Source organism: Heloderma suspectum, chromosome 12, assembly GCF_057233095.1.
Source record: "Heloderma suspectum isolate Gila_16-S chromosome 12, 16-S_ref, whole genome shotgun sequence".
Lineage (NCBI taxonomy): Eukaryota > Metazoa > Chordata > Lepidosauria > Squamata > Helodermatidae > Heloderma > Heloderma suspectum.
The window spans coordinates 15,585,457-15,607,272 of record NC_139469.1 but is presented as its reverse complement, the minus strand read 5'-3'; the positions used below and the strand labels follow the sequence as shown (position 1 = coordinate 15,607,272).

At 42.1% G+C, this 21,816-nt stretch overlaps 1 protein-coding gene across 1 annotated transcript; it reads right to left on the bottom strand.

Moving 5' to 3' along the window:
* Positions 1–269: 269 nt before the first annotated feature.
* Positions 270–21,808, bottom strand: CDR2 (cerebellar degeneration related protein 2). The gene is made up of 6 exons (XM_084818493.1): positions 21,508–21,808; positions 8,540–8,652; positions 5,822–5,970; positions 4,737–4,901; positions 1,449–3,271; positions 270–1,331 (listed from the first exon to the last, which is right to left on the bottom strand). Exons 1-5 carry the CDS (start codon positions 21,584–21,586, stop codon positions 2,401–2,403), a joined length of 1,377 nt encoding a protein of 458 aa, XP_084674619.1. The 5' UTR covers positions 21,587–21,808; the 3' UTR covers positions 270–1,331; positions 1,449–2,400.
* Between the last annotated feature and the right edge of the window lie 8 nt (positions 21,809–21,816).

The window sequence follows — 21,816 nt, the reverse complement described above, 5'->3', positions numbered from 1 at the left end:
GATCTATAGCATTGGGAGAATGATAGACCAATTCATATTTAGAATTAGGGTAAAAGGTAGATCCATAGCAAATTGAGCTACTATTTTCAGTTCACATATACCTACACAGCCTTTTCTTACATAGGACATCAAGGTTTAAGCACACTGTACTCTTGCTTTTAATGCACTATATACATTTGGTGCAGTCTAACCCAAAATGTCCTAGTAAACTAGTAAACCTCACCTGGGCACATGCATAAATACACACAAAGATTAGCAACACACTGCTTACTTGCTGAAGGGATTTATTTGCTTTTTACAAAATATTCACAATAGCTTACAGTTCTTTAAATAAGCTTAAATAAACAGACTGGTGGAGTGTTTACATATGCAGAAAACTTGTCAATGCAAGCAGTACAAGCAATCCCCATTTTACACTGTACATAGGGCAGAGAAGTTTGAAATAGCAGCAACTGAAGTAAAGCTGCAATACCTTTTTTTGTGCTAGGCAGCTCATTGTGTTTTGCTTTTAAGCTAGTAACGTAATAAAAATCACACCTCACTATGGTTGACAGGTACAGCTCCCTTTACTCTTGAAAAACAAGTCACCCTTTATAGTGCTGGTTACCTGGCATTCCCCTTCTAATTCCTTAGCTTTCCTCATCAGCTAGTCGCCTCTTCAACTTCCTGAATTTGATAGCTCTAAAAACAGACTTCCACACACTGAAGATCCTACATACCCAGTAATTTAAAAAAAATAAGTAAAGGGCTTTCGTCTGTGTTTTCAGCCTGTGTTCCGAAGAGGTTCTTCTGCCAACAACTTTGTACAGTCTAGAAATAGGATATACCAAGACCTATCTATTCCCTTTTTATTGTTTGTCAATATTTTCTAGGCTACAGGAGGCCATCTTTCATGTTCAACTAAATGCAATACTCATAAACCAAAAAAAGAAGTGACACACAATTGGAATTTACGACAAGTGCTACCATTAGCAGCAAAGCCAGAACAGTGTGTAGATCCACAGTCTTTTGCCTTAAGAAAAAGCATGCTAACCATTAAACAGTCCTCAAAAACATCCACGCCATCACGTCATAGTCCTTTTTACATACAGAACATTTGCTACAATGATGGCATTTCAGTGCATGGGAGGAATGGTTATGTTGCATCTGGCTCAAGCTGCTGTGATGTCCCCAGGCTTGTGCCAAAGCATCAGTACTCAGGAAACCTTGCTAATTCGGGTTTAAACAAAAGTTAGAACCTGGAATAGAAACTTAGTTTTCATTTGTGTGAAGCAGTCTGCTATTTTTACTTTGATGTGACATTATAATCCAGGGCTGGGCAACTTGTGGCCCTCCAGATATTTTGGCCTCGAACTTCCATCAGCTATAGCTGGCATAGCCAATGGTAAGGGATGATGGGAGTTGAAGGCCAAAATATCTGGAGGGCCACAAGTTATAATGAGGTATACCATATATACAGATATAATTAAACATTCAGCTAAGAATCCTGCTTAGTTTGAAATACTCAAAAATGTTTAGGCAGTGGAAGATTCTGAAGGTGTGTCACTGGGACCCATTTCAAATGTACACAGGAAAAAACAGTGCCCAAATTTTACAGAACAGGGGAAGTATTTTTGCTGGCGTTTCTTTCAGAGGACTAAAGCGTTTCCATAGAATGGATATGCAGGTAACGCTAGTCAGTGAAACGTACCTCAATGAGCATTTTTCTGTTCTTAGAAATTACTGGAACATTGTTCTTTAAGGCAGAAGGCAAACAGGATTTTCAAAAGACACAGTGTGAATCCATTCAAGCAAGTCAAACAATAACGGCTGCCTGTTTGGTATTTCTTACTAAGTTGTAAAATGACGTTTCCGACAAAAACATATCATACTTAGAGTCAATATTATAGCCAAGAAACAAGCTATTTTTTTAAAAAAGTCAGTCTTTTAATTTAATTTTAAATCATGCTTAGTGGCTGAATTTCCACTGTATACGATAAATGCTACACTACAGAACAATGTCTACTTTCCAGCTTGTGGCCACAGAAAGACACAGGCCTTCAAGACTGGCAGCTTTGTACATGCAAACTACTGCTTGGTTCTCATTTCTCTTGCAGACTGAACTTTATTACTAGTATTAGAGTGGTTAACTGAATCATGTAATTTGTCAATTCATATTTGTCAGTTACTGGCCCTGAGTCATTCAGTTTATCATTTGGTGAAAACAACGGTGTTCCAAATGCACACAACTAATCAGGTGGACCCAGCCCATTCTACATTTTTAACAAAAGTCAACTTACATACACCCTGGAAGAAGACAGCCATGCAACATCATGTTTCATATGAAACATTAAAGGGCTATTTCAGGATCAATTCTTTTCTAGGGTAATATCGACACACATCAACTGGGAAACAAAGATGTTAAGGACGAGAAGACAGAGATGTATACTTTGCTCGGTGTTCATCTATTTCCTGTTTGGTTTTCTTGATACAACTAAAGATTTCCTTAAAGAGAAGTTTATATTCAGGTGGAGTATTTGAAGGCAAACTGATTGGGTCAGCATTAGTGGATTCAGGTTCTTTACCACATGTGTCCAAGGATACATTTCCCACATTTGCATCTTTGGAATACAGTTTAGAGGTCTGCACAGCCTTATGTTTCAATGACTCTTCGTCTATTTGACATTTCTTCAGAAGTTCTTCATATTTGACCTTCAAAGCATTATACTGTGCATCAACCTCATTAAGCAGAGAGATGCCCCTTTGCTTTACAGCTTCTGCCCGTCGGATACAGGTTTCTTCATGGCCTTTTAGAAGGTCCCCACCTGCAGCACTGCCAAGAAAGGTCTCACTGCTGCTTCTTTTGAGAGCCCTTTTATCAAATTCTGGTACTACTGAAGACGCTCCATCTGGAGGGCTCTGACTCAGTTCTCTGTCTAAAGAGTCTTTAAAGGAAATAAAAAAGGAATCTGGAACAAGCTTTTCCACCCCATTAACAAAGGTGTTTTCTGACTGAAATATCTGCTTCATTTCAGCCACTTCTACCTCAAGCTCTTCAGCTCTGGCTCGGTATATATCAACATCCACCAGCCTCTGCTCAAGCTCACAGTTTTCCTTCAGCATGAGACTGCACTCTTCCTCCATTGTCATCCTCTTCTCTTTTTCCAAGCTGAGCTGAGCTTGCAAGAGAGTCACTGCCTTTTTTAAGTTCTGATTTTCTTCCTCTAGAGGACTCGGCTGACTATCCATAGAAGTAATTTTTTCTGCAAAAATATGGTCATAAACGAAATACCTAGGCGCACACACAAAAAGAGTGAATAAAAAGCTTTAGTCTGCTATTCCCAGAAAATCTTACTTCTGTTGCATACAAAACATAACTTTACTACAATATGCCCATTTCTGGAAATATCAAACTGTTCAAGCTGGCTGTATGTTGTTTATATATAAAGCTAGAGATTGTGCCTTGACCTTATTGCATGCTATAACTACCCAGGCAAGTATGCTAGAGTTCAATCACCAACTAAGCGTGCAATCCTATGCATACTGGCTGGGGCAGGATGGGAGTTGTACAATTTTTTTTTGCCTAAACATGCATTGGATTGTGTTCTAAAGCAGATAATTTTATTTTGAAAGAGGGGAACTGGGTTATAGTACTTGAGAGAGTGTTTTGCTATTGATATTGTCCAACAATTCATATTACCTATATCAAGCATTTGCAACATTCACTATCAAGTCTTCACCCACCCCCATAAGACTCTGCAGCAGATGGCCACTAATGCTGCAATATGAATGCTGCAATTCCAGTTCTGGCAGACAGACAGACAGACAGACAGACAGACCCATTGATGAGCATAACATTATTTGACGTTTTAAAAAAATCTCCATCACCCAGATTGCCTGAAGAATAAGGTTTCTCTGCTGGTCAGACCACATTTGGAGTACTATGTCCAGTTGTGGGTACCACATTTTAAGAAGGACATTGACCAACTGCAGCATGTCCAGAGGAAGGACTGACCAGGATTGTGAGAGTTATGGAAGCCTAAGCCCTATGAAGAATGATTGAAAAAGAATACCTGAATGGCTGTCCCACAGAACATGGAGCAGAGTTGCTCTCTGTTGCTCCAGAGGGACTACAACCAGTGGGTGGAAATTGCAGAGAAGCAGATTTTGGCTAAACAGCAGAAGAAACTTCCTAACGGTAAGAGCTTGGGAGGTGGTTAGCTTTACTTTGCTAGAGGTATTTAAGGAGAGGTGGGATTTAAGCAGGAGTGGCTGTCAGGGATGCTGCAGTTGCATAATACATGGAGCAGGGGGTTGGACTAGATGACCTCCAAGATCCCTTCCAACTCTGTAATTCTAAGGCCCAGAGACCATTAAACAGCTACTGCAACAGACCTAGATTTTCCAGAATCTCTCTTTATGAAGAATAGTTCTCTTTATTAACATTGGTTGAAAATTATGTCGGAAATAGCAAAGCAAGGGAAAATGTGAACAAGTAGGCCCCAGAGGAAACAGTCTAAAGTTATCCAGAGAGTTCAAAAGATGCCCGAATAATGTACAAGTGTAGTTGCAGATGGCAGGTGAATTTTAGAACTAAACAGGAAGAGATGGTCTGAACACTAATTTTGATTTTTAAAAAACTCATATGCCATCACTCAAACTTGACAAGTTCTCTTGTCAACATATGCATCACATTTCCTACTTCAATGGTGGCAGAGAAGAATATCTAAACAACTTTTCTACAGAAAAGTGCTTACTTGCGAAGGTCATATAATTCCTTTAGACACGAAAAACTGTGAACAGATCTTGGCTGCTCAGACCTTTCACGGTTCATATGGCCTTGCCCAGAATTCTTCAGCTCCTCCACTTGTTTCTGGAGGTCATCGATGTGCATTTGAAGACTTTCAATTGTCTCAGTCAGGCTAAAGCAAAACAAAACACACACACACACACACACACACACACACACACACAAATGTACAACGCTGTCTGAGCAAGTCACGTTTGGAACATCAACAATTGTTTCACAAAGAAACTGCAATTTGAACATTCGTGACCCAGGTTGTTGACTTTGGCAGTCACCTAAACTCAAGGCCTGTTTGATAATTTTTTGACTTTCAAAATGAGACTAAAGAGGGCCTCAGGTTCCATTGCCCTTCCTCCACTACACATGAAGATTAACAAGTGCACTGGGAGTTTCTGTGTTAATTGAACACAGGATTTCCCTGACCAAGAGAGAGATTCTGCTTCTCTAGCAGGTTCCATCCTGTAGTATTTAGGAGATCCTGCATTCAAACAAACACGGAGTCCTGCAGTTCAGTTGTTCACTTCTTGAAGTGGTGGAAAGGAGGGTACACAGTGGTGTAATGGAGCCAGGGCTCAAAAGGATGCAGTGCCAGCACTTTTTGATTAGCAGGGATGGACCCATCATCTGCCGCTCCCCTCAGAATTCCCAGTTCCCTCTGAGCTTCACTCTAATTCTCACAGTATATTGTTCCCTGTTGTAAGCAAAGAATTTTATGGTGTATGGTCTTGTATGGGAAATTAAGACCCGTTGGCTTTACAAAACATCTGCTCCTTGTGGAGATTAATGCTGTTGCCTGAATTTTTGGACTGTCCTGATGAGCACCTGCACTTCAAAATTTACTACTACATCACCAGGGGTACATGGAGAGCAGGAGGAGTAAGCCTAAAACCCATTCCTAATCTCAGCCCAAGTGGAATCCAGGAAACCAAATGGCAATTGAACAGACCCTCTGATACAGGCATCCTTTGAGTAAATATATAGATGTGGTGAATGTTGATAAGGAAGGGGGAACAAAGTAGTATAGGAGAGTGTTACCTTAGTATCTTTTGCTGAGAGGATCTACTATCGGCAACTAGCTTTTGATTAGCATCTTCCAATTCTCTGGCAGTGACATCAAGCTGTTCATAGACTTTGGCATGTTGATCATTCATCTGACGCAGAAGCTCCACCTGCTTCGTAAGATACTGCAAAATAATTTACAGTTAGCATTCTAAATGTAATTAAGCGATAACTTCATTCAACCAGCAGTCTAAATTGCCAGTATTTTTGGTGCTTTCCTTGTAATCTCAAGCAATGATACTGAATTGTAATTCCTAGGAGGGCAATACTGAAGAAATTTCCACTTAACTCAAATGAGACAGGCATTGTGCAGTTAACCTTCTTTAAACAACTTATACCAAAGTAATCCCACAGATTTCTACAGGTCTATGCAAAAGTAAACATGTTGAGTTTTCCCATTTTTGCTCTTGAAATTAGCTCATGTTGCATACTAAAGGAAGAGAAAATCTGGGTCAGGATCCAAAGTAGTGTAACTACTTCTCCATGGCCAAGGAGGCTTTGGACTTGTTTCTCAAACATTATTCCTTGCCTCCACCCCAAGCTGCATGGCAAACTACTTTAGGAATGGAAGTTTGTGAGAAGGCTTAAGAGACTGCTAATCAAAGTTAAAAAAAAAAAAAAGCCTATGGGGTGCACCTGAAGTAGCTCCTTAGATCCTGACCATTTTTATTTTTTGTATTTGTTTTGTATTTATTTTTGCAAGAACTGTTGGTACTTCCTAGAAGCTGAGATTACAAAATGCATATGAAATAAGACAAAGCTACAGAGTCACTATAACTTAGTTGGAACTCTTTAGAAGATTTACAACTCTCCCCTTGGAAATTTGAGATGCCCAAGGAGATCCTCTCTTATAATCCCACTCAAAGTGCTCCTGCTTTACTTAAATCTGTATGAAATGTTCAATATAATCCACTTTATGCAAGAAACATAACAGGCCATTTATTTTTATAGTTGTGAAAACTACTTTCAGAAAGCCTCAGCTAAAGGGTCTCCAACGTATGAATACTAAACCACTAACTTTAAGCTGTTTTGCAACAGAGGCACCTTAGCGTCAAACCCTGGATTTCTATTTCCATTTCATACTATACAATCTCATGTTCCAAAAATGAGAAACAGAAATATGCTAGAATTCCATTAGAATCATCAGTATGCTGTGAAAACAGTTCTACTATCTAGACCTTTTCAGATGAATAAATATGCAAAAGAGGTTGCACAACAGTTACAATAACTGACCCCAACTTGAGACTTTTTGTACAGATAGTTAAATCTATGAACCTTTCAGCCAGCCTAAAGAGTTCAGAGTCACTACTCTTCCAAGTAGCCTATTGATTATATAATTAAATATTATGTTCGTGACTCTATTTACCTCATTAAAAAGATGGGTAAACTTAAATTTTGAGATATATAAAGCAGGATTACAACTTAATCTAATATCACCATCCACAACCTTCACCATATGAAATTCTATTAGACACTATTATCTGTTGCCATTTATAGCCAGCCTGTGTACAACACAGGGATTAGACAAGGTTAGCATTAGCCAGAAATCTGAGTAACCTGAACCAGATTAATTTTGCCTGCTATTCTGAAAACAAGTTGAAGACATTTTTTACAGTATAATGAAGAATTCCCAATTAAAAAGGGATTTATAAATTCACACATAGGGGAAACCTATGCTGAGAAGTTCAGGCTTTTATATTAAATTAATCTGCGTCAGTTATTGTTTTACGTAAGAGTGCAACTAGAATATGAGATTATCTACATACAGCTTCAAATGCCTGCTTGCCTTTCAGTAGAGAAGCATACACTGATTTCTCTACACTGGAGGCTCTTTGCCACCCTTGGTATAAACTGGTGTGGCTAGAGCAATGGGTTACAGACAGGTGGGTTGGAGCTTTATAATGAATTCTCATACTGCAGAGCATCCATGTTTAAGAGAAGTCATATACTCCTTTAGTATTAGCAGATTGCACCCTTGGTTGGTAGGCACAAAAAAAAAACACCCAGGTTTACTTAGGAGTATAAACAGTACAGAAAACCACCACCCTCAATTGCAGAAGCCCTTCAGTGGAAGAATGGGCAAATTGTTTTTATTTAGTGCATTTATATTCCACACATCAGTTCTAAAATTCCCAGGGCAGCTTATAACACAAGTTAATCAACATAAAAACCAACTTGTTCAACACTGAATACCTCTCTGCCACATCAATATATGCTACAGATAGCTTTAATAGATGGTGTCCTTTATATTTGCCTGTTTGATTTGCCTAAGTATTAACCCAGCTCAAAAGAGAGGAAGAGAAAAAAGTTCTCTGTGCCTTGTACATATCAGTATCAACCCTAAGAATGACAATATTTAATAGTTAGCATCTATATAAAGCTTGTAAGTGCTCAGAACACCTCACAAACATTATCTTGTTGCAATCCTAATGACCATTTTGTAAGGAATAACCCCATACTGCAGGTTTGGATATTGAGGATTGGGGGAGAGAAGTGGCTTGCCTGAGGATTGCTTAATGAGTTCATGGCAGAAGATTCTAACAGAGGGCTTCCTGCCCTATATCAGAACAGCAAACATACAGCCTTTGAGCTGTGTCGACTTCTAGAGGGTAACCTCTACCCTCTAGAGGGTAGAGGGATGTTAGTTTATTGCAGCAAAAACAACAAAGAGTCTTGACAATGCTCAGCTGTTACCTCTATTTCCTGTAGTTGCTCTTGATTGGTTGAGTACATCTGCTGCAGAGATGTCTCCAGCTCTGTGTTCCGGTCCAAGAGCGTCTTCCCAAGCTCAGCAGCAAGATGGAGATCTAAAATGAATGGTATGCATTTTATCTAGTGCAATGAGTATCGTCTTAATATATCATTCACAAATCAGAGACAAATTTAGCTATATAAATACAGCTTGCTTTGTTAGATGGACTTTGGTAATGGGGTTTAATGACTACCCTACCATTGTTAAGAAAAACTAATTGGAGCCCACATTTCATCAGTTTTCTTCTTGGTAGATGGCAAAGTTGCTTCAGTGCTTAAAGTTTAGACCACATCTCTTATCTTGACCCTCTAATATGGGAATAGGCAACATTCTATGCATGGATACCAGTATGCCTGTGGACATCTCTCCCTGCACCCTGCCAAGTGCTCTGCTGATACCTGCATTTTATTTTTTATTTTAAATTAAGAACATGAGAAGAGCAATGCTGGATCAGACCAAGGGTCCATCTAGTCCAGCATTCTGTTCACACAGTGGCCAACCAGCTGTTGACCAGCAACCCACAAGCAGGACATGAGTGCAACAGCACCTCCCACCCATATTCCCCAGCAACTGGTGTACATAGCCATACTGTCTCTGGTACTTGAGGTAGCACATAGCCATCAGGACAAGTAGCCATTGATAGCCTTCTCCTCCAGGCATTTGTCTAACCCCATTTTAAAGCCATCCAGATTGGTAGCCATCACTACATCTTGCGATAGTGAAGACCATAGTTTAACTTTGCACTGTGTGAAGTACTTGTTTTTATATGTCCTAAATCTCCCACCAATCAGCTTCATGGGATGAACCCATTGGGTTCTAGTATAATGAGGGAGAAAAATGTTGCCCTATCCACTTTCTCCACACCATTCTCCATTGTTTTTCTGGCTGGCCTGAAGAGCTTCAACGAGAAGCACTGGCCTCTAGTCCTCTGCCATCTTTATTACCCGGAGACACTCCTATGAAGTAAATATGGTGGCTAGGTGGAGGCAACCACTTCATTTTGAAGTGCTCCCAGCCTCCTGAGATGGGGGGATGGGGAGGGAAGGAATGGGCCCTATTGCCATTGCCTGGTAAGGAGGAAAGCAGCAGGGCAACCAGGCAAACTCTGGGGGTGCCTCAACATAGTGGAAGAACTGGGGAGAATGGGACTGTAAGAGAGAAATAAATGACTGGACCTTGTGTGCTGCAAGTAGGGCAGTGAGAGGGAATTTGGGTGAGTGTGATCCTGAATATGAAAGAGAACTGTGAGTTTGAAGGAGTGGCTGTGTGTTTTGGGGCTCAGTCTCCCTCTGCCACAAAGCCAGGATCTTGGGCAAGTTACTTGTCTCACCAGTTTGCCTTTCTATGATATGGATATTTTATGACTGGCTGCACCCATTATGGCAACGATTTTATTAGAGGGCATCCCCATGACAGCCATTTTGTGATGGTACCCATGACACTCTCTCAAAATTCCAAGTCTGCCCACCAGCCTAAAAATGGTTGGAGACCCCTGTTCTAATACATCCTCAATGTGATACAGGAGCTGGACAATTACTAAGGTCCTTCTATGATTTATTTCATTTCAAGTAATACATCTTGAGAAGCAGATACTTCAAGTATTCTAATATTTGCTACCCAAGTTCTTTTGCACTTAGCTGATCAAGCTACCAAGATGTCAAGTTTAGGGCCCTAAAGGCAGGAAACAAGTACAATAAAATGTCACTTGATCAAGGCCAGCATTTCTGTGGTTGCTTTTGCTCCGTATCTGAAGTTAGGTGTAGATCTACAGTGCTGGCTTGATACCAGACAATGCAAATTAAACAGGCCAACTTTTATTGGCATTAAGTGCATACAAGTTCCATCATGCAGAGAGCTGACAGATTAAAAAACCTCCGCACTCCAAATATCATAAGGAGTTGATCAAATCAAAACCTGCCCCATTAACTATTTATCAAGCCCAAGGGCATTCCCAGTCACTAGCATATCTATTCCAACTGTACGAGTTTACAGATAGTCATATGTTACTGATTTGTGATGCGATAAGATCCTGATAGAACCGTTCAAGGTGAGACTCGTCTAGCTGTCATGCTATTTGTCAACATGACAATTCTCTTTTGAAACTGTAAAACCCTGAACAGCATCTTCAAACACATACTTTGTACTAACCCTCGTTTTTTCTCTACCGTTTTTTAAAGGTTTAATAACCCATTTTCTAAATAAAATATACATTTTAGAAAGAGGCTAATTAAGTATTGTAAATACTGTTACAAGTCAACACTAACGATTTGCAATTGGCTAATTATCTGTTGACTGATCCAGTTTACTCCTGGTTTCCAAGTATGTAGAACACACCATTTTATATTAATATTTTATCTGCAGTGACATGGATCAGCAGTTTGGGGCACAACCCTATGCATGTTTAGACAGAAAAAATCGCTACAACTCCCAGCATTCCCCATAGCTGGCTGGGGAATGCTGGGAGTTGTAAGACTTTTTTTCCCCCCTGTCCACACACACAGAGGATTGCACCCTTAAAAGATTTTAGGAAGAACACACGAGCTACACAAAGTGCGTCAGAAGCCAAAAGTTGCCTCCTCCTCTGTCAAGTTATCTTTATAAAGTTATCTTTTAAAGTAAATAGTAACCAATTTTTATCTATCCCAAAACTATTATAAAAGCAATTTATGCTCTTTAAAAGATATAAACTCAGCATAATCCATCGCCAACCTGCTATGAATACAGCTGCTCTCATACTTGGAGGAGACCAACAGAAGAATGCTTAACTGAGATCAGTTTAAATGCCACCCTGTAAAGTGGCAATACAAGGACATTAAATATATTAGTACTTGGTACAGGAGAGTTCTATGCCATTATTCAATGTATTTGCCCATGCTTAATAGTTCAAAGTCTGATACTACTGTATCAGAAGTTTCACAGCTATGGTATTATATCCCTTAACACGTAGCATTCAAAATCTTACAGCAACAGAACAACAACTTCATTTTTAAGTCTAATTTCCTAATTCCATCACATTGCTTGGACATGACTACTCTCTCACACACACACACGCATACTGGTAATCTTGTTAAGTTTTCCATATAGAGCATCAAAAAGCTACAGCACAATATTGAAGTTTCTCCTCCTAAGCAGAAGTCTGCTCTACGTTTTCCTTTTGTCAGCTAGTTTACTGGATAGGATCATTGTGCCTTCAGTAATTGCCTGCCATTTTCAGGAACAACAACCACCAAAAATCAGCAGAAGCATAAGTGTGATACCTTCTCCAGTACTTAATAGTCAGGACATCTCAGACTCCCAAAAATGTTACAGTTCGAAGGGATGTATTCGCATTCCAGCATAAATGGTGTAATAAGATGTCTAGCTAAAATAGCTTTGACACACAGGACCGTCACATGTACTGGTATTTCACATGGGAAATGTTGGGGGTAAAGCTACCATACAGGTATTTTGTCAGGAAGATTGAATCTGTGATGTTAAGGCAAAGGGTTTAATCTAAGTCACTCAGCAACATTATATGTTATGTCTTTAGCCGATAACTGGAAAAGCGTTCAACCTTTCATTATGCTATCGTTGTTATATCTGGAGCTTGCAAATCAAAGTAGGGCATGGACTGAACAGCAATTTAACACTACACAAGCAGCACTGACATTGCTGCCATAATAGAAAAATTAAGAGTCAAAACACTAGATTATCCTTGCACAGTGCACAAATATTGTAATAACCATATACTGATAAATTGTGATAAATTGAGCCTACTTTCAGACACAAAGCCCTTAGTTTAGCAATAAGTGATGTTCAAGATTCCAAAGCTTTCACTAAAATTTGTGCTACAGAAGTCATAAGATATGTCATCTGCTCAGTTTTTTAAAAAAATGCAGTTGCATTAGCTTTTCTTTTCTTAAGCTTTGATGGACAAATACTGGTAGAAAAGGCTCCTTTGAAATTAGTATTCAGTGCTCAGCCCATTCATGAGAACCTACATCCCTGCTGGATCATTCCAAAGGCTATCTAGTCCACCATCCTGTTTCTCACGGTGACCAACCAGACACCTCTGGGAAGCTCATAACCAGGACATCAGAGCAATTGCCCTCTCTCAAATTGTTCCCCAGCAACTGGTTCCCTGGAGGTAGCATATACCCAACATTGTTGTTGCTCAGTCGTTCAGTTGTGTCCGACTCTTCATGACCCCATGGACCATAGCACGCCAGGCCTTCCTGTCCTGCGCACTCTCCCGCAGCATGCTCAAGTCCATATTCATTGCATCAGTGATGCTATCTAGCCATCTCATCCTCTGCCGTCCCCTTCTCCTTTTGCCTTCAGTCTTTCCCAGCACCAGGGTCTTTTCCAGAGAGTTTTCTCTTCGCATTAGGTGGCCAAAATATTTGAGCTTCAGCATCTGTCCTTCCAATGAGCACTCAGGGTTGATTTCCTTTAGGATGGACTGATTTGACCTCCTTGCAGTCCAGGGGACTCGTAAGAGTCTTCTCCAGCACCACAGTTCGAAAGCGTCGATTCTTCAGCACTCAGCCTTCCTTCTAGTCCAGCTCTCACCGCCATACATTACTACTGGGAAAACCATAGCTTTGATTAGACGGACCTTTGTCGGCAAGGTGATGTCTCTGCTTCTTACTATGCTGTCTAGGTTTGCCATAGCTTTCCTCCCAAGGAGCAAGCATCTTTTAATTTCATGGCTACAGTCACCGTCTGCGGTGATCTTGGAGCCCAAGAAAGTAAAATCTGTCACTGCTTCCATTTCTTCCCCTTCTATATGCCAGGAAGTGATGGAGCCAGATGCCATGATCTTAGTTTTTTTAATGTTGAGTTTCAAACCAGCTTTTGCACTCTCCTCTTCCACCCTCAACAAGAGGCTCTTTAGATCCTCTTCGCTTTCTGCCATTAGGGTGGTATCATCTACTTACCTGAGGTTGCTGATAATTCTCCTGGCAATTTTAATTCTGACCCATGATTCATCCAACCCGGCGTTTCTCATGATGTACTCTGCATATAAGTTAAATAAGCAGGGTGACAATATGCAGCCTTGTCGTACTCCTTTCCCAATTTTGAACCAATCGGTTGTTCCATGTCCGGTTCTTACTGTTGCTTCTTGACCCTCGTACAGGTTTCTCAGGAGACAGGTAAGGTGGTCTGGTACTCCCATCTCTTTCAGAATTTGCCACAGTTTGTTGTGATCCACACAATCAAAGGCTTTAGCGTAGTCAATGAAGCAGAAATAGACGTTTTTCTGGAATTCTCTTGCTTTCTCCATGATGCAGCGAATGTTGGCAATTTGATCTCTAGTTCCTCTGCCTCTTCGAAACCCAGCTTGTACTTCCGGTAGTTCTCGGTTTGCATACTGCTGAAGCCTAGCTTGTAGGATTTTGAGCATCACCTTGCTGGCATGAGAAATGAGCGCAATTGTGCGGTAGTTTGAACACTCTTTGGCATTGCCCTTCTTTGGAATTCGAATGTAAACTGACCTTTTCCAGTCTTGTGGCCACTGTTGAGTGTTCCAAATTTGTTGGCATATTGAGTGCAGCACTTTAACAGCATCATCTTTTAGGATCAGCTGGAATACTGTCATCTCCACTAGCTTTGTTGTTACTAATGCTTCCTAAGGCCCACTTGACTTCACTCTCGAGGATGTCCGGCTCAAGTTCAGTGACCACACTATCATGGCTATCAGGGACATTCAGATCTTTCCTGTATAGTTCTTCTGTGTATTCTTTCCACCTCTTCTTAATCTCATCTGCTTCTGTTAGGTCCCTGCCTTCTTTGTCCTTTATCATGCCCGTCTTTGCACAAAACGTTCCCTTCAGATTTCAAATTTTCTTGAAGAGATCTCTAGTCTTTCCCATTCTGTTGTTTTCCTCGATTTCTTTGCATTGTTCATGTAAGAAGGCCTTCTTGTCTCTCCTTCCTATTTAGCAGCCATTAAATGACATAACCTACTTGGAGCGAAACAGGTTAAGATCAAGCATCCAGCCATTTCTACCGCTAAAGCTCTTCTAGAAGCTGATTTCAATATCCACAACATGTGGAAACAACATTGGCTAGGAAACTGCCCTCCACAATCCCGAAGCTTGCCCTGCATCTTGGAAAAACCACCTGGATTTGCCCAGCACTGTGTGATATGGACAACCTTGAACCTCATTCGCACACGTGCAGATGCCCTTTATAAATGGGGCAAAACAACATCAAATTGTGATTGTGGGGCTGAAAAACAAACTATCCAACATACAGTGACAGAGTGTCAAAACCGAGCCTACAATGGAGACTGCTGATTTCCTGGCTGTGACAACTGAAGTAAAAAACTGTATCTGTAACCTAGACATACGTTTGCAATATTCCTGTCTATATTTTATATTTTACATTTCATACTTATTATGCTCTATGTTTGTATTGTAATGCAATGTAAATGTGCCATACGATAGATAGACAGACAGAGGCCATTGATGGCTTTATCCTCCATGAATGTGTCCAATTCCCTTTTAAAGCCATCCAAATTGGTGGTCATGCCATATCCATAGCAAATTCTACAAGTTAACCATGTGCTGTGCATAGAAGCAATTCTTATTTGGCCCAAACCTCCTGCCAATCAGTTCCATCGGGTTCTAAGAGGAGAAAAGCATATTTACTTCTTCCTTATGCATAATTCTAAAAGACTCAATATCCGTACTTACTTACCTTTTTTTCTAAACTAAAAAAGCCCCAAATTTTGCAATCTTTCCTCACAGGGGAGGTGTTCCAGCCCCCTGGTCATTTTGGTTACATTTTTCTGCATCATTTCTTTATTTAACTATTTTTATGCCATTTAATATATTAAAACCCCTAAGTGGTTCCCAATAAAATGCAAGATAAGTTAAATACACAATTAAAAACATTAAAACATTAAAAAAAATTACAGCACCTTGAACAATAAAACAGGGTAGTAGCAGAGTCCCTCCCAGATCAAGGAGAGCCTGTTGAACAAGTATATTTCCAAGAGGCATTTAAAACCAACCACTGTTTCTGCCTCTGGAACTACACATGGAAGAATGACCCAAAGAATGGTTGCCACCACTGAGAAGGCCCACTTATGTGCTGCTGCCTGGCGACATTCCATTGGCTGCAGAACGACCAATAAGCCCTCCTCAGAACACTTCAGGGGTTGACAGCATATATCGAGAGGAAGATGCCAGCAAGGTACACCGGTACTGAGTCATTTAGGGCTTTGTATATCAACAAGACCTTGAACACAGGTTGGTTGCTAACAGGCAGCTAGTGCAGTTCTTTTAATGGTGGCTTAGTGGAGGGCCGCGGTAGCTTAGTGGTTAAGACGCTGAACTGCAGACTGGAAGGTCGGCAGGTCAGCAGTTCGAGACCTGAGTGCTGCGTGAAGGAGTGAGCTCACGTCTTCAGTCCCAGCTTCTGCCAACCTAGCAGTTGGAAAGCAAGAAATTGCAAGTAGATAAATAGGTACCGCCTCGGCGGGAAAGGTAACAGCGTTCCGTGCACCTCGGTGTTCAGTCATGCTGGCCACATGACCACGGAAGCGTCTTCGGACAGCGCTGGCTCTTCGGCTTAGAAACACGGATGAGCACCGCACCCTAGAGTCGGACACGACTGGTTGGGGACACCTTTACCTTAACAGGTGTACTATGTATATATCTAGGTGCTCCACTATCACAGCTCTACAATATACTTTGAGATGTGGCAACCAGAATTGTATGCAGTATTCCAAGTGTGGCTGTATTTGTGTTAACACATTACAATATCAGCAGTTTCATTTTGAATCCCTAGCACCAAATTCACTTTTTTCATACCTGCAGCACCCCGGGTCAATTTTTCATTGAGCCACAATGAAATTGCCACAAACCCAAAATTCATCACAAGCTCAGACCCCATCAATGTATATGAAGTTTGAATGTTTGCACCAACATGCAAAATCACTTTATACTTACTTACAGTGAACCACATTTATCATTTTGTTGCCAATTTACCTAGTCTAGATAGACCCTTTGGAGCTCTTCATTATCCCTTTTTGTTTTAACTACCCTGAAAAATTTGGTATCATCCACAGACTTGCCCACCTCACTGTTCACCACTAATTCTAGATCATTAATGGACAACTTAAAGAGCCCTGGTCCCAATACAAATCCTTGGAGGACCCCACTTCTTAATTTGCTCCATTATGAGAATTGTTCATTTATTTCTACTCTGCTTCCTTTAACCAGTTATCTTATCCCATGACAGCTACATTTGTTCAGGAGCCTTTGATAAGGGAGCATAACAAAAGCATTTTGAAAGTCCAAGTATACAATGTCTACCAGATCACCCCATCCATGTAACTGCTGACACTCTCAAAATTAGAAAGATTAGCAAGGCAGGTAATATTTTTTGCAGAAGCCACACCAATTCAGATTTGATCTTCTATAATATGCTTGATAATGGTATCTTGTACTAATGCTTCATTTTACCCAGGTGTTAAGCTAATTGGCTGATTATTTCATTGATCACCCCCCCCCAACACACACACCCTTTCTAAAAATTGGTATGACATTGGCCTCTGTGCCAGAGGACTAGAAAATAGTCAATCTTAGGCACAAGTTACTTATTTTTGTTAGAAAATTAGCAATTTCACATTTGAATCCTGAACAGTGCAATCCATATTCATGACTACTCAGAAGCAAACTCCACTGTGTTAAATGGGATATACTCCCAGGTAGGTGCATATAGGATTGCAGGCTTAAGAACCCTTGAGTGGATGACAGCCAGACTCAGTAATTTTATTAACTTTTAATTTGTTAATAAGCCCTAGAACTAGAGCTCTTGACACCACTATTTGCCTTAGTTCTTTGAATTCACTTCTTGAAAGAGCCAATTCAGGCAGGGCTGTCTGTCTGACATCTTCCGCAACAGTCAAGAGTCAACACTGAAATTAAACAAGAAATGCTTCTGGAAATTAAAGTCTCTTTGCAAGTTTACCTTTCTCCCCCTTCTCTACTGCACGAAACATTACCAACTTTGACATTTATTGTCATTTCAACTAGATTAAACAGTCTTGAAGTAGCAAGCTGAATGCTGCCTGAGGGTGCAATATGAATCATAAATGCCACATTCCAAACATTAAAATGCATTAACAGAGGAGACTGAAGCTGCTCAGTACAACTCCTTTAATACATTACATGCAAAATATTTTGTCCTCAAGCTGCAGTGCAAGCATTTTACTGCTAAGCGCTGTCTCCCAAACAAAGCTTGAGGCAAAAGTGTACTTTTCTGTAGACATCTTGCCTGGGAAAGGTGAAAGCATATGTTACTATATGTTTTATTGCCTGGGAAAGGTGAAAGCATATGTTACTATATGTTTTATTCTGATGTAGTATTTCTAACTGTCAATTTCAAACAACATAAATCATCTAAGTGGCTCAGGAAATAAGACTGTGGTTTGTTTGTTTTTAAATGAGCCCCTTACTATTTCCACAGCTTGAAGCTGCCCATTTAAAACTGAGTGTTGGCATAAGAATGATTTAATGCAATAAAAGTTGGATTATCACATCAGTGCATCCAGGGCCAAAAGGGTCAAAGTATAAGCTGACGTTTATTAAAGGACCTTCATATTTGAACAGTAATATAACAATGTAGAGGGTGGTAGCTTTGACTGTATAAATACATCTCTCAGTCTTGTGTTACCCAGTTTCAAACCCTTGAAAAACCCAAGAAATGAGGACAGTCCAAGTCAAGTCCTAGATAGTCTTTGAAGGAAGTGCTCTGTTTTAAGCATATTGTTAAAACAGTTGGTTGGCTTATGCTGAGACAGTGACCCTTTTTGGAAACCCACAATACGGCCATCAGACAATCGAGCACATCATGGGTTGTTTTGTTCTGTCCCTCGCAGTCTCCTGTATCCCAGAAGCCTTTGCAACACCAAAGAGCCACCTCTATAGCTTGACGAACAACCCTTGCACAACCCAAGATTCTCGGTTCAGACGTAACGACAGCCAAGGCTTGAACAACCCACAATTGACAACCCAACAAGAAGCCATGGGTTCTCTTCAAGGGTTGTTTGTGGTTAACAACCCACAGTTAACTCATAGTCCTGGATTCGGGCATAATGACAACCCTCGTGCAAACAGGGTCAATGCATTTTTACTAGCTGTACAGAAAATACTCCAAGTGAACAAGAATATTTCATATCTTCTCCTATGCAAGCCAATAAAAGATTGGCAGATAGAAATGTCCCATAGTATTTCAAAAGAGTTATACTTCCAACATTCAAAGGTGAACTAGTACAAGGGTTTCATGGTAATGTGACACCCCGTAGACTCCTAGTCAGAAAGCAAAGTCTAAGTCTGGATCCTTGAGAGAGACAAGCACAGAGCTGCATTCTAACAGATTAGCATTTGCCATTAAAAAAGCACTCTTTCTGCTTCTGCGCCTCCACACACAACCTTCCTCCGGACCTCATGCCCAGCTCACTTTACTTCTTTATATACAACTTGCAGCAGCAGCCATTATATTGTTACCCGCTTTGTGGCATATCCATAAGCTTTTATTCCTTGGAAAGCTCTTTATTCTAAAGGAGTCTCCCTGAAATCCCACTGAACTGGGCAGAACAGCTGTAATTTTAAAGTTTAAAGTGCAAGACGGTTTTAATCTTTGCACTATTTACTCAGTCTCACTAAAGTTGCTAGTACTGGAGTTAAATCTTGAAGTGCTTCCACCAATTGAGTTTCTCCAGCTTAATTTAGATTCATTAACCTAGAATCACTCACACCCCGGTTTGGTCCTCACAATTATGAAAGCAACCTAAAACCAGCATTCCTCACAAACACACATTAAAAGGTGGGAAAATGCAATGCTTATTTTTACTAGTCAGGAAAAGGCTTTCCTGAAATTCAGTCACACACATGTTACTTCAGATATTAAATTCCACTAAGCTTAACAGGAGCTTACTCCTAAGCAAGGATCACTGTCTTGTTCCCATTCATTTGAGAGTAAGCCCCGCTGAACTCAGAGGGATTTAATTTCCAAACAAAACATGTACGGAAACAGGCTTTTAACAGCCTTTAATCAGATTTAAAGGTGTTTGAATACACATCTGAAGATCTACACCCTTCCTACCTTCCCTGGTCCTCTCTCCTCAACATGCCTCCCCACTGTGCCTTGCCTGTCACAAAAATCACCCCCTACCTAATACCACCCTCACAGATCTCTCTATATTTCTCCTTACTCTTCCCTGGACCACCCTCCAATTCACTGCTCCTACCCTGGCCAGCCTCCGCAACACAAACAAAGATGACCTTCCTCCCATTTCACTGTCTCAACCACCCTCAGGTCAGTCAACCTCCCACAGCATACTATTCTCCCTAACCTCTTCCTATACACGCCCCCCCCTTCATTGTCACTTTCTTTGAAATCTCATTTCTTCCCCCGCCCCTTCAACTCTCCTTATGTGATGCTTTCATGATGTACGCTTTCACTATGTCACAAGCCGCCTGTAAATGGTGGGATATTAATTGCTAAATGAATGAAAGTGGGGACACCCCTCAATTCTCCCCCACCCCTCTTTCTGCAAGCTGCTTTCGAGGCAGAAATAGCTGGGTGGGATGGGATGCAGGGGAGTGGAACAAAGAGGCAAATCATGGAAAGGTGAACGTGGAAGGGCTGGGAGGAATTACTGGGGATACCCACAGGGTGGGGGGAGAGTAGGAGAGATGAGCCATGACAAAGGTAATTGTGAAATGAGCTTAGATGATTTGAGAAAGGTGGGCAGGAGGAGATACCCACTTGAGGAGGATGTGCGCGAGAACTAGATTCGTGAACTGATGAATGTAAAAGGCTGAGGGCTGTTGCGGGGAGGAATATCCACTTGAAACCAGGTGCGGGGAGGCGGGGGCAGAGGGCACGAAAACTAGACCATAAAACAGTGAATATGAAGAGGCTGATAGATACGACTGGGGGATGCCCACTTGTGGTGGAGGGGTGGCAGGGGCCTGGAGGAGGAGGAGGAGGAGGGCTGGAGAAAAAGACATAAAACCATGGAAAGGTGAACGTGGAAGGGCTGGGAGGAATTACTGGGGATACCCACAGGGTGGGGGGAGAGTAGGAGAGATGAGCCATGACAAAGGTAATTGTGAAATGAGCTTAGATGATTTGAGAAAGGTGGGCGGGAGGAGATACCCACTTGAGGAGGATGTGCGCGAGAACCAGATCGTGAACTGACGAATGTAAAAGGCTGAGGACTGTTGGGGGGGGGGGGGGATATCCACTTGAAACCTGGGGCGGGGAGGCGGGGGCGGAGGGCACGAAAACTAGACCATAAAACAGTGAACATGAAGAGGCTGATAGATTCGACTGGGGGATGCCCACTTGTGGTGGAGGGGTGGCAGGGGCCTGGAGTAGGGGGGGGGGCTGGAGAAAAAGACGTAAAACCATGGAAAGGTGAACGTGGAAGGGCTGGAGGAAATTCCTAACTGAGGGAGAAGAGCAGAAAAAGAAAGAGAGGCCAAAGCGTGGTGGATGTGGAGGCATTGAGACGAGGGGGATAACTGGGGGGATGCCCCCCGATGGCGACACCCACTTATTGTAACGGCATACACAAGCGAGCGCCCCCCCCCCCACGATTCCTCTCAGCCCTTCCACATTCACCTCGTCCCGGTTTCGCCCTCCGTTCACCCACCACCTGCCTCAGGCGGTGGGCGAACCACCATCACCCACCCACTCATGGTCTCCCCACATACCGCCCCCCCCGGTTTTGCCCAGGTCTCACCTCGCCGCCCCCCTCGTTGCCCTCACTTGGATTTCTCCTCAGAACTCCGCCTTCCACTCCAGTGCCGGCGCCCCCTCCTCCCCCTCACATACCCCGACCCCCCCACCCACCGCCCCCCTCAGGACGGCCCCGCCGCCCTTCGCTTCTCCCGCCCGGCCTCACCTTGCTGCAGGTCCTGCTGGTCGTACCAAGGCTCATCGTCGCGGATATCGAACTCCTCCACCAGGCTGTCGGTCAGCATCGCGCCGCCGCCGCCGCCGCCCGGCTGCCCAGAGCCACGCTACGAATTCACAGCCACGGTGCTTCCCTGCCCGCCCGCCCACCGACCGACCCCTCCCGCCGGCCGCTTGGCTCCCCTCCGCGGCAGAGCGAGCCAGCCGGGGCGCTCCGCTCGCTCCTTTAAACCCGCTCCCGAACTTTCCCGAGCGCTTCCGGACTGGGCCGAGTACCCCTCCCCGCCGTCCCCAGCAT

Excerpts from the sequence above, each read along its gene's own strand:
- CDR2 (XM_084818493.1), bottom strand. The coding sequence starts at position 21,586 with ATGCTGACCGACAGCCTGGTGGAGGAGTTCGATATCCGCGACGATGAG. Across the intron at positions 5,971-8,539 it reads AGCAACTACAGGAAATAGAG|TATCTTACGAAGCAGGTGGA; the intron begins GTAACAGCTGAG and ends ATTATTTTGCAG. Across the intron at positions 3,272-4,736 it reads GAATTATATGACCTTCGCAA|GTATTTCGTTTATGACCATA; the intron begins GTAAGCACTTTT and ends GTGTGCGCCTAG.